Source organism: Pristis pectinata, chromosome 2 (assembly GCF_009764475.1).
Source record: "Pristis pectinata isolate sPriPec2 chromosome 2, sPriPec2.1.pri, whole genome shotgun sequence".
NCBI classification, from domain to species: domain Eukaryota; kingdom Metazoa; phylum Chordata; class Chondrichthyes; order Rhinopristiformes; family Pristidae; genus Pristis; species Pristis pectinata.
In genome coordinates, this window is record NC_067406.1 from 9,381,500 (window position 1) to 9,396,703 (window position 15,204).

General features: G+C 44.6%; 1 protein-coding gene across 1 annotated transcript in view; it reads right to left on the minus strand.

The window, feature by feature from the left end:
* Positions 1 to 15,204, minus strand: part of LOC127580080 (dedicator of cytokinesis protein 2-like) — a 1,107,748-nt gene that overhangs the window by 717,749 nt on the left and 374,795 nt on the right. Inside the window, 2 exon segments of the mRNA XM_052033289.1 lie at positions 3,093 to 3,127; positions 3,130 to 3,187. Coding sequence (XP_051889249.1) covers positions 3,093 to 3,127; positions 3,130 to 3,187 — 93 coding nt within the window.

Below are 15,204 nucleotides of genomic sequence, written 5' to 3' on the forward strand. Positions count from 1 at the left end.
GCAATCCCCTAGCGATAAATATTAACATTGTTAGTTTTCCCAGTTCTTGCTTCACTTGTAACTGAACAGAAGTAACTGTACAAAATAAATGCACAGAATTCAGTTTTTCCCACAGAAAAGGTTATAACTTAGAGAATCAGATAACGTGCTCCATACAATGTGATGCACGGACATTTCAAAAGGCTGTGTATTAAAACCTGGCGTGTCAGAACTCTTGTACCTCACATGTTCCTTTCAGGACTTGGGAGAGGATACAGAGAGGATTTTGTCCAATTGTTCCGGAGAGGCAGGACTTGTGGAGAAACTGGGATTGAACTCCCAAGATCAAGGAGGACTAGTGATAGAGGTGGTTAAAATAACAAGGCATCTAGAGAGGTAACATTGAGACACTGAGGACAGATTGAAGGTAACTGGTAAAAGAGCCAAAGGTTACATGAGGTAAGACTTTCATGTGCAGTATCAGAACATAAGAAATAGGAACAGGGGTAGGTTAATCAGCCTCAGGCTTGCTTCACCATCCCAATAAGATCATTACAGATTCAATTTTGGCCTCAATTCAGCAAAGCTTCTGGATCTGTCTAACTCAGTTATTACTGTATTCAATTATTCAACCTCCATAGCTCTCTGGGGGTATAGAATTCCAGAGATTGAATTTCTGAGAACTACCATCCTCATCTCTTCAATTGTTGACCCCTTGTTCTGAATCCATGCCCTGCCCCCCCAAGTTCTGGATACTCCTGGGAGGGGTAAGTGGTGGAAACCCCCTCTCAGCATCTCCCCTTGTGAAGCCCCACCACCTAGAATCTTGCACCCTTTTAAAAATAATCATTCTTCTAAACTCAAATGAAGAAAGGCCCAAATTGCTCAATCTTGCCTCAATTGATGACTCCTTCATCCCAGGAAGCAACCTACTGAACTGTCTCTGAACAGCAAATATCTGTGTAGATAAGGTACAGAGCACTTCAGATATGGTTGTACCAATGACCTTCATAGTTGTTGGAACATTTCCCTATCTTTTAGTTTGGTTGCTCTTGCAAACAAGGGCAACAATTCACTTGCTTTCCGTGCCTGTATACTCAAAGCAAGAGGTTGGTATTGCAATGCATTTCCCTTCAGTACAGAGGAAGCCGATTCGATGATGGACTTTAGATGTACAGAGGAAAGCATGACTGGTTGCATCATGGCCTGGTATGGAAACTCCGATGCACAGAAAACACAAGAGGCTACAGAAAGTGGTGGACTCAGCCAGTTCTATCACAGGTACAGCTCTCCCAACCATCAAGGACATCTACAGGAGGTGACGTCTCAGGAAGGTGACATCCGTCATTAAGGACCCCCACCATCTGAGCTATGCCCTCCTCATTGCTGCCATCAGGCAGGAGATACAGGATCCTGAAGACGCACACCTCAAGGTTCAACAACAGCTTCTTCCCCACTGCTGTCAGGTTCTTGAACTGACCTGAAAAAAACCAAACATGACCTTGGACTATATTTCTCTCCCCCAATTTGCACTAATGTCATTATATTTGTTTTGTCATGCAAATTATTTCTAATTTATGTTAATTTAGGTTTATGTTAACTTACATTTCTCATGTTTGTTGCTGCAAAAAGCTCATTTTCATGGCAACTATACCCTGGGTATGTTTGCCCATGACAATGAACTTGAATGAGAGGAGCTGCCTTGCACTGCAGAAAGATGGCCATTTGGCCCATATCCATGCTATCTTTCTGCATTGCTAAGTGTCTAGAGTCATAATCTGTGATTTCAATCCATACATTGAACTACCACCCAAAGAAATTGCATCAGTATCAGAAATACTAACAAGGAATGCATTAACCAACAAAAATACGATCAACCTGAATTAAAGGAAAAAGGAATAACGTGTCAACACTGGAAACCAACTGAGCGCTAAACTATTGCAGAGCCTTGCCACAAATTAGTGGCACATGTCTTACCCCTCCCCCCAGTCAGATATAACAATAGCAATTTGCATTTATATAGTTTTTAGTGGAGGGAGGTGCTTTGCAGATGAGTTATCAGGCAACACCAGAGACCAATCCTGATGAAGAGCTGATGGGGCAGGAAACCATGTGTTTAAAGGAGCTTTGTAATGGAGATATGAAGCACAAAGTATAGCGAGGGGAATTCTGGTGATGAAGGCAGAACCATCGTGAAAAAATTAAACTCGTTAATCTTGTGGGCTATCAGTTCCATGCAGAGATTTGGTTTGATTCCAGTTTACCCAAAAGCACATACTCCAAATCCCCCACTCATTGAAGATCAGGTTACTGAACTGGTCCATCAATAAGATGGAATCAAGGTTTTAAATGACAGTAACACTGAGGTTTGAGATTGTCTGTAACCCATAACCCCAAGAGACAACATGAATGTATGGGCTTCACACAAGGGAATGCTGATATGGTAACCTAATGCTAAGCACCTACCTTTATCCAGCTCCCTGGTGACTCAGGAGAGAGAAGGCCAAACAGTGTATCACTTGGTTACTGTAAGGACAGTTGAGGTTTAATGGTAGATCACTTCTATCCCGAATGCAATGCATTCCCTAGTTTTCTTGACATGGTCCCTATATTTCACCTACCTCTATCCAGCTCCAATAGGATCTCGCAGCTTCTGATTCAACATCCCACTCAAAGTGAAACAAGGTCCAAGGAGCCAGTGACAGGAAATCTTAACCCTCTTGCAAATTAGTTTTCGTCTCAGATAATTATTTGTCTCTGCAGTGACACTAGATGTGGTCAGTGCTCATGAAGGAATGAACCAGTCCAACAAATGAAGCAAGCTGGTGCCACAGAATAGTGGGGAGTTCAAAGCAAACCAAAGTGAATCCTTTATCATGTTGAGTGTGACTGGATCAAAGGAACTGGTTTATCATCACTCCTGGCGACACTCAAAGCCCATATTTCAAACAACTCTGGACACTACTCTGAAAATCAAAGTCAATAGCTCCCTAAATTAGCCATGATAACATCAATGTAAATCAACCATTTCAACAATACAAATCAAGTGAAACTTTCACTTGCTGGTGTCTGTCTGAAGTATTCAAGTAGAAAGCAAAACAGCAAGCACTTACGATGAGGCTGTGGTCCCTCCCAAGCATAATAACATGTTGTTCACAGTCCGAAGCAACTTATCCATGATGTCCTGAATATCCTGGTAAGTACTTCCCTGGAAGATACAATGTTGGATTGTGTGAAGGTAACACAGGGGAACAACTCCTCAACTGTAGAGAATAACCACAAATGTTGGAGAGTCACAGGGTCATAATTGCACAGTCAAATAGCACATAAACAGACCTTTCAGCCCTCAGTAACCACACCAACAATCAAGTACCCATCTACACTAATCCCATTTACCAGCACTTGGTCTGGAGCCTTTTATGCATTGGTTATTCAAGTGCTTATCTAGATACTTCTCAAATGTTGAGAGGAGTCTCTCGCCTCCACCACCCCCTTAGCAGCATGTTCCAGATCCCAACCAGCCACTGAGTGAAAAAATTCTTCCTCAGATCCTCACTAAACCTCTTACTCCCTTACCTTAAACCCATGCCTTCTGGTTCCAGATACCTGGAAAATGTTTGCTACTATCAACACTTACATCCAAAACACAACAAGCAACTGAGAAGAAAACTCATAAGGTTAATGAAAATAAAATTGATAGTTATTTACATTTTCATAGACTCATACAGCACAGAAACAGGACCTTCAGCCCAACTGGTCCATGCAGAGCAAGATTCCCATCTAAGCTATTCCATTTGCCTCATTTTGGCCCATGTCCCCATAAACCTTCCCTACCCATGTATCCGTCCAAAGTGTTTTTTTTTAAAATGTTGTTTATGTACCTGTCTCAACCACTTCTTCTGGCAGCTTATCCATATACTGACCACCCTCTGGGTGAGCTGCCCTCAGAGTCCCAATAACTCTCTTCCCTCTCACCCTAAACCCATGTCCTGTAGTCTTGATTCCCAGTGTGCTCAACCTTTCTCCATAACTCAGCCCCTTAAGTCCCAGCAACATCCTCAAATCTCCTCTACACTCTTTCCAACTTAAAGGCATCTTTCCTATGGGAGGGTGACTCAAACTAAACAATATTCCAAATGCAGTCTCACCAACATCTTGTACAACTGCAATGTAACATCCTGACTTTGATACTCGGTGCCCTGACTGATGAAGGGCAGTGTGTCAAAAGCCTTCATCATCCCAAGTACCTTTGATGCTTCTTTCATGTACCTAAACTTCAAGGTCTCTGTTACATAGAACATTACAGCAGAGTAAAGGTCATTTGGCCCACAATGTTGTGCCGACATTTTATCCTGCTCTAAGATCTACATAACCCTTCCCTCCCATGTAGCCCTCCATTTCTATCATTCATGTGTCTATCTAAGAGTCTCTTCAATGTCCCTAATGTATCTGCCCCCACAACCTCTGCCAGCAGTGAATTCCACACACCCACCACTAAAAAATTTACCCCTGACATTCCCCTTGTACCTTCCTCCAATCACCTTAAGATTATGCCCCCTTGTGTTAGCCATTGTCACACTGGGGAAAAGTCTAACTGTCCACTTGATCTATGCCTCTCATCAAGTCACCTCTCATCCTCCTTCTCTCCAAAGAGAAAAGCCCTAGCTCACTCATCGTATCCTCAGAAGACATGCTTTCCAATCCAGGCAGCATCCTGGTAAATCTCCTCGGCACCCTCTCTAAAGCTTCCACATCCTTCCTCTGAGACAACCAGAACTGAACACAATACACCAAGTGTGGAGTGACCAGAGTTCTATAGAGCTTCATCACCTCGTGGCTCTTGAACTCAATACCCTAAGGACAACACTATACGCCTTCTTAACAACCCTATCGACCTGCATGACAACCTTGAGAGATCTATGGACATGGAGCCCAAGATACCTCTGTTCCTCTACACTGCCAAGAGTCCTGCCATTAACCTTGTATTCTGCCTTCAAATTTGATCTCCCAAAGTGTATCACTTACTTTTCTGGATTGAACTCCATCTGCCACCTCTCAGCCCAGCTCTGCATTCTATCAGTATCCTGTTGTAATCTACAGCAACCTGCTGCACTATCCACAACACCACCAACCTTTGTCATCCAGCAAACTTACTAACCCACCCTTTCCACTTCCTCATCTAAGTCATTCATAAAAATCACAAAGAGCAGGGGTCCCAGAACAGATCCCTGCAGATCACCACTGGTCACCAACCTCCAGGCAGAATAAGCTCCATCTACTACCACCCTCTTGTCTTCTATGGGCGAGCCAATTCTGAATCCACACAGGCCAGGTTTCCCTGGATCCCATGCCTCCTGACTTTCTGAATAAGCCTTCCATGAGGAACCTTATTAAACACCTTACTAAAATCCATGTATACCACATCCACTGCTCTACCTTCATCAATATGCTTTGTCACATCCTTAAAGAATTCAATCAGGCTTGAGGCACGACCTGCCCCTCACAAAGCTATTCTGAGTGTCCCTATTCAGCCTATGCTTCTCCAAATGCCCATAAATCCTGTCTCTAAGAATCTTCTCCAGTAATTTGCCCACCACTGAAGAAAGACTCACTGGTCTACAATTCCCAGGGATATCCCTACTCCCTTTCTTAAACAAAGGAACAATATTTGCCAACCTCCAATCCTCTGTACACTACTCAGTGACCAGTGAAGATGCAAAGATCATTGCTAAAGGCACAGCAATCTCATCCCTCACTTCCCATAATGACCTTGGATATATCCCACCCGGCCCCAGTGACTTATCTATCCTAATGTTTTTCAATAGTTCCAACATATCCTCTTTCCTCACGTCGACATGCCCTGGCATATCAGTCTGTCGTACGCTATCCTCAAATGTCAAAGTCCCTCTCTCTGGTGAATACTGAAGCAAAGTATTCATTAAGGACCTCCTCTACCTCTTCTGACTCCAGGCACATGTTTCCTCTTATCCCTGATCGGTCCTACCCTCACTCTAGTCATCCTCTTATTCTTCACGTGTAGAACACCTTGGGGTTTTCCATAATCCTACTCACCAAGGTCTTCTCATGCCCCATTCTAGCTCCCCCATTCTTAAGCTCCCTCCTGGCTACCTTGTAACTCTCCAGAGCCCTGTCTGATCCATGCTTTCTAGACTTCAGGTAGGCTTCTTTCGTCCTCTTGTCAAGATAGTCTACTTCTCGTGTCAACCACAGTTCCTTCACTCTACCATCCTTATCTTGCCTCAATGAGAAACCTACCCAGAGCCCCATGCAGGTAAGCAACCTCCACATTTCTGCTGTGCACTTCCCAAGAACATCTGTTCCCAATTAATGCTTCCAAGTTCCTACCTAATAGCATCACAATTCCCCCTCCCCCAATTAAACACTGTCCCATATCGTCTCCAAGGCTATGGTAAAGGTCAAGGAGTTATGGTCACTATTTCCAAAATGCTCTCCCACCAAGAGATCCGAAACCTGATCAGGCTCATTGCCTAGTACCAGGTCTAGTATGGCCTCTCCTCTAGTCGGCCTATCCACAGGAATCCTTCCTGTACACACCAAACAAACTCCATCCCATCTGTTCCCTTTACACTAAGGAGGTGCCAATCAATATTAGCAAAGTTGAAATCACCCATGACAACAACCCTGTTATCTTTTGTACCTCTCCAAAATCCGCCTCCCGATCTGCTCCTCAGCATCTCTGCTGCTATGGTGGTGGGGGCAGCGGCCTGTAGAGTACTCCCAATAGAGTGATCACTCCCTTCCTGTTTCTGACTTCCACCCACAGTGACTCAGTGGATGATCCCTCCAGGACATCCTCCCTTTCTACAGCTGTGGCACTGTCCCTGATCAGCAAAGCCACTCCCCCACCTCTTCCCTCCATCTCTGTCCCTTTTGAAACATCTAAACCCCAGAATATCCAGCAGCCATTCCTGCCCTTGCGACAGTCAAGTCTCTGTAATGGCCACCACATCATAGTTCCATGTATTTACCTATGCTCTAAATTCATCACACTTGTTCCTGATACTTCTCGGATTAAATTCGACACACTTCAGCCCATCCAACTGACTGCAATTTCGTCCTTTACACAGCCTACCCTTCCTCAGTCTTTCTACATTCTGCATCTAATTGTACACTAAATGAACCAAGCTCTGACCTATCACTCTGGCTCCCATCCCCCTCCCCAATAGTTCTAGCAAACCTGCCCACAAGAATATCGGTCCCCCTCCAGTTCAGGTGTAACCCATCCCTTTTGTACAGGTCATACCTTCCCCAGGAGAGATCCCAATGATCAACAAATCTGAAGCCCTGCCCCCTGTACCAATTTCTCAGTCATGGATTCATCTGCCAAATCATTTTATTCTTACCCTCACTGGCACATAATCCAGAGATTACTACCCTTGAGGTCCTGCTTTTCAGCTTCCTATCTAACTCCTTATATTCCCTCTTCAAGACCTCATCTTTTCCTACCCATGTCATTGGCGCCAATATGTACCACAACTTCTGGCTGCTAACCCTCCCACTTCAGAATGCTGTGGACCCAATCCAAGACATCCCTGACCCTGGTACCCAGGAGGCAACATACCATCTGGGAGTCTCTTTCACAGCCACAGAATCTCCCGTCTGCCCCCCTTACTCTTGATCCCCTATCACTACTGTGCTCTTCTCCCCACCTTCCCCTCTGCCCCACACAACCTGGCTCAGTGCCAGAGACCTGGTCACTGTGGCTTTCCCCAGTAGGTCCCCCCCAACAAAGCAGTATACCTGTTATAGAGGAGGAATGGCCACAGGGGTACTCAGCACTATCTGCCTATTCTGTCCTTCTCCTGACAGACACCCAGCTACCTGCAGCCTCAGTGACTACCTCACTGTAGCTCTTGTCTATGTACTCCTCAGTATCCCATAGGAGCCAAAGGTCATCTAGCTGCAGCTCCAGTTCCCTAACACAGTCCATAAGGAGCTACAGCTGGATGCACCTCATGCAGATATAGTTATCAGGGAGACTGGATGTCTCCCAGAACTCCCACATCTCACAACCTGAACACAACACTGACCCTGGAGCCATTCTCACTACTCTGCACTACAGGAAACACCACATCAAAGATGGAAAGAAACTTACTAGAGACTTCCCTTCAGCTCTTCTCACTGAAATCTCTTGAACCAAAGCCTCAGCTCCCCACTCACATAATAGCCACTCCACTTATACTTGCTTTACCTTTATTTCCTGTTGTTAATAAGCCAATCTGCAGGTAACCATTTGCAAATGTGACTCGTTTAGACTCTTGCAAGGTGAAACTCACAAGCACAGGCACAGGGACTCACCTCTTTTCAAAGGTCCCGCTCCAAATCTCGCTCCAACTCCCAACTCTACAAGGCGAAACTCAACACCACTCCCTGCAGCCCTACCAATCTCTGTGAAAGTCCTATCCTCATTTGTCTTCCCAAAATGCAACACCTCGCACTTATCCAAATTTAAACTCCAATTCTCATTGAGCATTTTTAAATTTTACTGATTAAAAGGTGTTAGGGATGGGGAGCAAGATGGGTATTTCTTTTTAACAACAACCAATCAGGTGAGAAAGAAACTAATGTGTACACAATGGGCATGGGAAGGGTTGGACAACATGGACGGATGTGATGGGCAAGCATTGGTGACAGCCTGGTGAGAACGGCCACCAATTTCATCAATACCAAAACAAAAGAGCTGGTCACTGACTTCAGGAAAGGGGGTGGTGTACATGCACCTGTCTCCATCAATGGTGCTGAGGTCGAGAGGGTTGAGAGCTTCAAGTTCCCAGGAATGAACATCACCAATAACCTCTTCTGGTCCAACCACGTAGATGCCACGGCCAAGAAAGCTCACCAGCACCTCTACTTCCTCAGGAAAGTATTTCGATAAAGAAATATGGCATGTCCTCTTTGACAGTCACCAACTTTTATCAATGTACCATGGAAAGCATCCTATCTGGACGCATCATGGCTTGGTATGGCAGCTGCTCCACCCGACGCCACAAGAAACTGCAGAGAGTTGTGGACACAGCCCAGCGTGTCACAGAAACCAGCCTTCCCTCCATGTCTTTACCTCTCGCTGCCTTGGTGAAGCAGCCAGCATAATCAAAGACCCCACTCACCTGGATCATTCTCCCTTCTCTCCTCTCCCATCAAGCAGAAGATACAGGAGCCTGAGGGCACATACCACCAGGCTCAAGGACGGCTTCTATCCCACGGTGATAAGACTATTGAATGGTTCCCTGATACAATGAGATGGACTCTTGACCTCACGATCTACCTTGTTATGACCTTGCACCTTATTATCGACCTGCACTGCACTTCCCTGTAGCTGTGACAGTTTACTCTGTATTCTGTTACTGTTTTTACCTGTCCTACCTCAATGCACTCTGTACTAACTCAATGTATCTGCACTGTGTAATGAATTGACCTGTATGAACGGTGTACAAGACAGGTTTTCACTGTACCTCAGTACAGGTGACAATAATGAACCAATACCAATACCTTTTGCCGTCCCACCTCCATCCCAACCAACAAAGGCCATTCGGCCCTTCTAGCCTGCTGTACCATTCAACCAGAATGCAATGGGTGCACCCCTCATCTCACTTAACACAAAGCCATGAGTGGATGATGACGAAGGGCCCAAGAGGCTGAAAGTTCCTTAACTTGGGCTTGAGTTACAAAGAGAAGCTGGATAGGGTGGGAATTTTTTTCCCTGGAAGTGTAAAAGGCTGAGGGGCGATCTTATAGAGGTTTATAAAATCATGAGGGGCACAGATAGGGTGAAATATCACAGTCTTTTTCCCAGTGTAGGGGAGTCTAAATCTAGAGGGCCTAGATTTAAGGTGAGAGAGGAAAGATTTAAAAAGGACTTGAAGGGAAACTTTTTCCACACAAAAGGTGGTGAGTATATGGAACAAGCTACCAGAGGAAGTGGTGGAGTCAGGTACAATTACAATGTTGAAAAGATATTTAGACAGGTACATGGATTGGAAAGGCCAAGAGGCAAATGGGAATAGCTCAGGGAGACAACTTGGTTGGCATGTACAAGTTGGGCTAAAGGGCCTGTTTCCATGCTGTATAACTCTATGACTGTAGGTCTCTCACTATTCAGTGTTCTTTTTGCCTAGGATAAGATACAATACTATTCCTCTTCAAAATACTCGAACAAGGAGATTCATTACATTCAGGAACAGTGTAACATTCACCAAATGCTGGTGGATAATAATTTAATTTTCTTTTTGGTGTCCACATTTTTAACTAAAGAGAAATTATTTCACTGAGTCTAGAATTGCTCAACTGTGGGTACAATTAAAGGAAGCAAACACAGAAGGATCTTTTCATTGAATCTTCCCCTCCAGAGGATGATGACTCTATACACTTCTTTCAAGGATATATCTCTTTTCCTTCTCAATGGGCTCCTCTGCAGAAATCAATACTGGTTTACTTTCTGGCTTTTGCGATCTGAGGTTGAGAGCATTCTTAAATGCAGACTCCACAGAAACCCACAAAAGGCAAACAGAAAATCACTTTAACTGGAGATACTCATTGAAACTATTGACTTGCAGAGAAGTAAGAAATCATACACCTTTTTCCTTCAACTTTTTGTTCAGGTTGATGGCTGGGAGTGGGGTGCAGGGTGATTGCAATGGGTAGGTGTGGAGAACTGCCCTTGTTAATTTCCTTGTGGGTTTCTCCTGAAATCCTGCTGCTTCTTTACTGGGAAGTCAGCAGAACATTTGGAACATACCAGGTCCAGAGCCACAGAGAAGTTACAGCACAGAAGCAGGCCATGCAGCCCATCAAGTACTGTACATGCTGGCTCTACATAAATACCATCCAGTTAGACCCACTCACCAATCCTCTTCCCACAGCCTACAAGTTCCTTTCAGAAAGTTCTCTTGCTCCCTTTTGAACACTGCAATCGCCTATCACCTGAACTCACCGATCACCTGCCTGCGTGTGCTCCTCCTCCTCCCCCCACCTTCTTATTCTGGCTTCTGCCCTCTTCCTTTCCAGTCCTGATGAAGGGTCTCGGCCCAAAATGTCGACCGTTCATTTCCCTCCACGGATGCTGCCTAACCTGCTGAGTTCCTGCAACACTTTTTGTGTGTGTTGCTCCAGGTTCCAGCATCTGCAGAATTTCTTGCGTCTCCAATGTGTACCCTTCATGACTTGAAATACCTTTATCAGATCACCTTGTGACCTCCTCTGTTCCAGTGAGAACTACCCCAGCTTCTCCAGTCTAACTATACAACTAAAGTCCCTTATCCCTGGAATTGTTTTGGTAAATCCTTTCTGCAGCCACCCTCTCCAAAGCCTTCACATGTTTCTTAAAGCGTGACACCTAGATCTGTACTCAGTTGTGGCTGAATCACTGCTTTATAAAATAAGATAAAATTTCTTTATTAGTCACATGTACATCGAAACACACAGTGAAATGCATCTTCTTGCGTAGAATGTTCTGGGGGCAGCCCGCAGTGTCACTACACTTCCGGCGCCAACGCAGCATGCCCACAACTTATGACCCATACATCTTTGGAGTGTGGGAGGAAACCGGAGCACCCGGAGGAAACCCACGCAGTCACGAGGAGAACGTACAAACTCCTTACAGGCAGCGGCGGGAATTGAACCCAGGTCGCTGGCGCTGTAATAGCGTTACGCTAACTGCTACACTAGTGTGCCTGCCCTCTGATATAGGTCTGATCGTGACTTCCGTACTCTGTGCCTCAATTTATGAAGTCCAGAATCCAATACAAACTATTTGTCAACCTATTCTGTCACCTTCAATGAACTATGCACATACCCCCCGATCTCTCTGTTCTACACTCCTTTTAGAATTGTGCCCTCTTTTTCTTCCAAAAGAAAGATAACAATGTACGTTTCTCAGCATTAAATTTTATCTCCCACTTATCCATCCATTCCACCAGCCTGTCTAAATCTGTCACTGTCCTCACACCTCACTACACCAGGTTTTGTGTCATCTGCAAATTTGGAATTTGTGCCCTGCACATCAAAGTCCAAGTCATCAATATACATCAGGAAAAGCAGAGGTCCTGCTACTGACTCCTGGGGAACTCCACTGTACAATTCCAGTCTAAAAATCATTCTTTCACTAATACACTCTGTTTCACAGTCAGTATTCTATCCGTATCATTTGCACTCTCTCATCAACCTTCTAGGTGACCTCAAGAAGGCAACATCTATCATCAAAGATCCCCACCATCCGGGCCATGCCATCTTCTCGCAGTTCCCATTGGGCAGGAGGTACAGAAGCCTGAAGTCCCACACCACCAGGTTCAAGCTAGTTCCCTTCAACCATTCGGTTCTTGAACCAACCGGCAAAACCCTAATCACCAGAGTTTAGCAATACTTTGACCACTTTGCTCTGAAAAGGACTTTGTTCTGTGTTCTTTCTTGTATAAATTGTGTATAATTCATGTTTATGTTTTTCTTGTGACCGCTGCTTATCTGATGCTATGTGCCTGTGATGCTGCTGCAAGTAAGTTTTTCATTGCACCTGTGTGTACATGTACTTGTGCATATGACAATCAACTCAACTTTGACTTTTACCTCATCACAGACTATGTTAGTTAGAACAATTTGTCTTTAACAAGTCTACGTTGGCTTTCTGTTATCAAGCATACATCCAAGTGACTGCTAATTCTGTCCCTGATGATAGTTGCCAGAACTATAGACTGTGGACCATGTAAGTGGAATTAGCACAGATGGGTATGTTATGGTCAGCAGATTCCTGATGGACTAAAGGGCCAGTTTCAGTATTGTGTGGTTCTATAGCATCCCCCATCACCGATGTTAAATGACTGGGTTTATCCCAACATCCTGTTTGAAGAAGGGAGTAACATCTGCAATCTGCCAGTCAGAGAGTTAAGTAGAGTTATAGAGAGTTATAGCATCCTCAGGCACCACTCCTGAATCTAAGACATTTGGAAGGTTATGATCAGGATGTCTGCAAATTCCTCCCTTACCTCCACCAGCAACCATAGGTTCTTCCCATCTCTGCCTTCCAGAGCTTCAACTACATCCTCTGCTGCTAAAGAAGGCGTATGGTGTGCTTGCCTTGATTAGTCAAGGCATTGAGTTCAAGAGTCAGGAAATTATGTTGCAGCTTTATAAAACTCTGGTCAGGCCCCATCTGGAATATTGCATTCAGTTCTGGTCGCCCCATTACAGGAAGGATGTGGAGGCTTTGGAGAGGGTGCAGAAGAGGTTTACCAGGATGCTGCCTGGATTAGAGGGCCTGAGCTCTCACGAAAGGTTGGACAGACGTGGGTTGTTTTCTCTGGAGCGGCAGAGGCTTGGGACGAGACCAGATAGAAGTTTATAAGGTGATGAGAGGCAAAGATAGAATAGACAGTCGGTATCTTTCTCCCAGGGTTGAAATGTCTAATACAGGAGGGCATGCATTTAAGCTGAGAGGGGGTAAATTCAAAGGGGCGAGGTCTTTTTACACTGAGAGTGGTGGATACCTGGAATACATTGCTAGGGGTGGTGGTGGAGGCAAATACAATAGAGGAATGTAGGAGGCTCTTAGATAGGCACATGAATGTGCAGAGAACACATGGAACATAAAACATTACAGAACAGGAACAGGGCCTTCGGCCCACGATGTTGTGCCAAACTAATTAAAGGTAATTAAACACCTAACTAAACTAATCCTTTCTGCCAACACAATGTTCATATTCCTCCATTCTCTGCACATTCATAGGTGTGGTACGCTGGTACAGCTAGTAGAGCTACTGCCTCTCAGCCCCAGCAACCTGGGTTCGATCCTGACCTCCGGCGCTGTCTGTGATGAGTTTGCACATTTTCTCAATGGGTTTCTTCCGGTTTGCTCTCAAATCTCAAAGATTGCTGGTAGGTTAATTTAGCCACTTTAAACTGCCCTGAGTGTGTCGAGAACTGATAGAATTTGATGGGAACGTGGAGTGAATAAGTGGGATGAGCACAGGGTTAGTGTAATTGGAAGCTTGATGGTTGGCACTAACTTGATGGGCTGAAGGGCCTATTTACATGCTATGTGTAAAAATCAGTTATTAACAAAGAGGTGCAAGATATCTAATGAATAATTAGCCAAGATGTCTCCCGACCCCTTGCAACAAACAACGAATACACTGAAGCCTGAGGTTTGATCTGCAGAAATCTTATTTCACTACAATTGAGGAGCATCTTCCAAAATAACTGATCAACAAAGAAGAAAATTTTGGACCAGAGGGAGGGGTGAGCAGAGATCCTTTAGAATAGCTGATGGTGCTTGGATGAGATTTTTTTGGACAACAGTGGTCTTGAAACCAAGCTGAGACCGGCAAGAAACCAATATGTAATTGTTGTATAACCTTGATAGATTCTGTATTTTTTGGCATCTGCGTAATAAACATATTTTAAAACAAGACATGCAAGACTGATCAATGGGGAATTATTTAATTACGTTTAAAGGGAATTCCTTACAGTTACTCTGAGAAACCCTTAGCGTAACACTATTACAGCGCAAACGACCCGGATTCAATTCCGGCCGCTGTCTGTAAGGAGTTTGTACATTCTCCCCGTGCCTGCGTGGGTTTCCTCCGGGTGCTCCGGTTTCCTCCCACATTCCAAAGACGTATGGGTTAGGAAGTTGTGGGCATGCTATGTTGGTGCCGGAAGCGTGGCGACACTTGTGGGCTGCCCTCAGAACACTCTACACAAAAAGATGCATTTCACTGTGTATTTTGACTTACATGTGACTAATAAAGATATCTTATATCTTATAACATAGAACAACATAGAACATACAACAGTACAGCACAGGTACAAGCCCTGCGGCCCACAATTTTGCACCTAACTAATTAAAATAATAATTAAATGCTTAACTGAACAAATCACTTCTGCCTGTACATGATCCCTATCCCTCCATACCCTACACTTTTTATTCCTGTGTGTCTAACAGCGTTTTAAATGCCACTATCGTATCTGCCTCCTGGCAGCCCGTTCCAGGTACCCACCACTCTCTGTGTAAAAAACTTGCCCCGCACACCTCCTTTAAACTTTCCCCCTATCACCTTAAATGCATGTCCTCTCATACTTGACATTTCTACCCTGGGAAAAAGATTCTGACTGTCTACCCTATCTATGCCTCTCATCATTTTATAATCATGTCTTCCCTCAGCCTCTGCCGCTCCAGAGAAAACAACCCAAGTT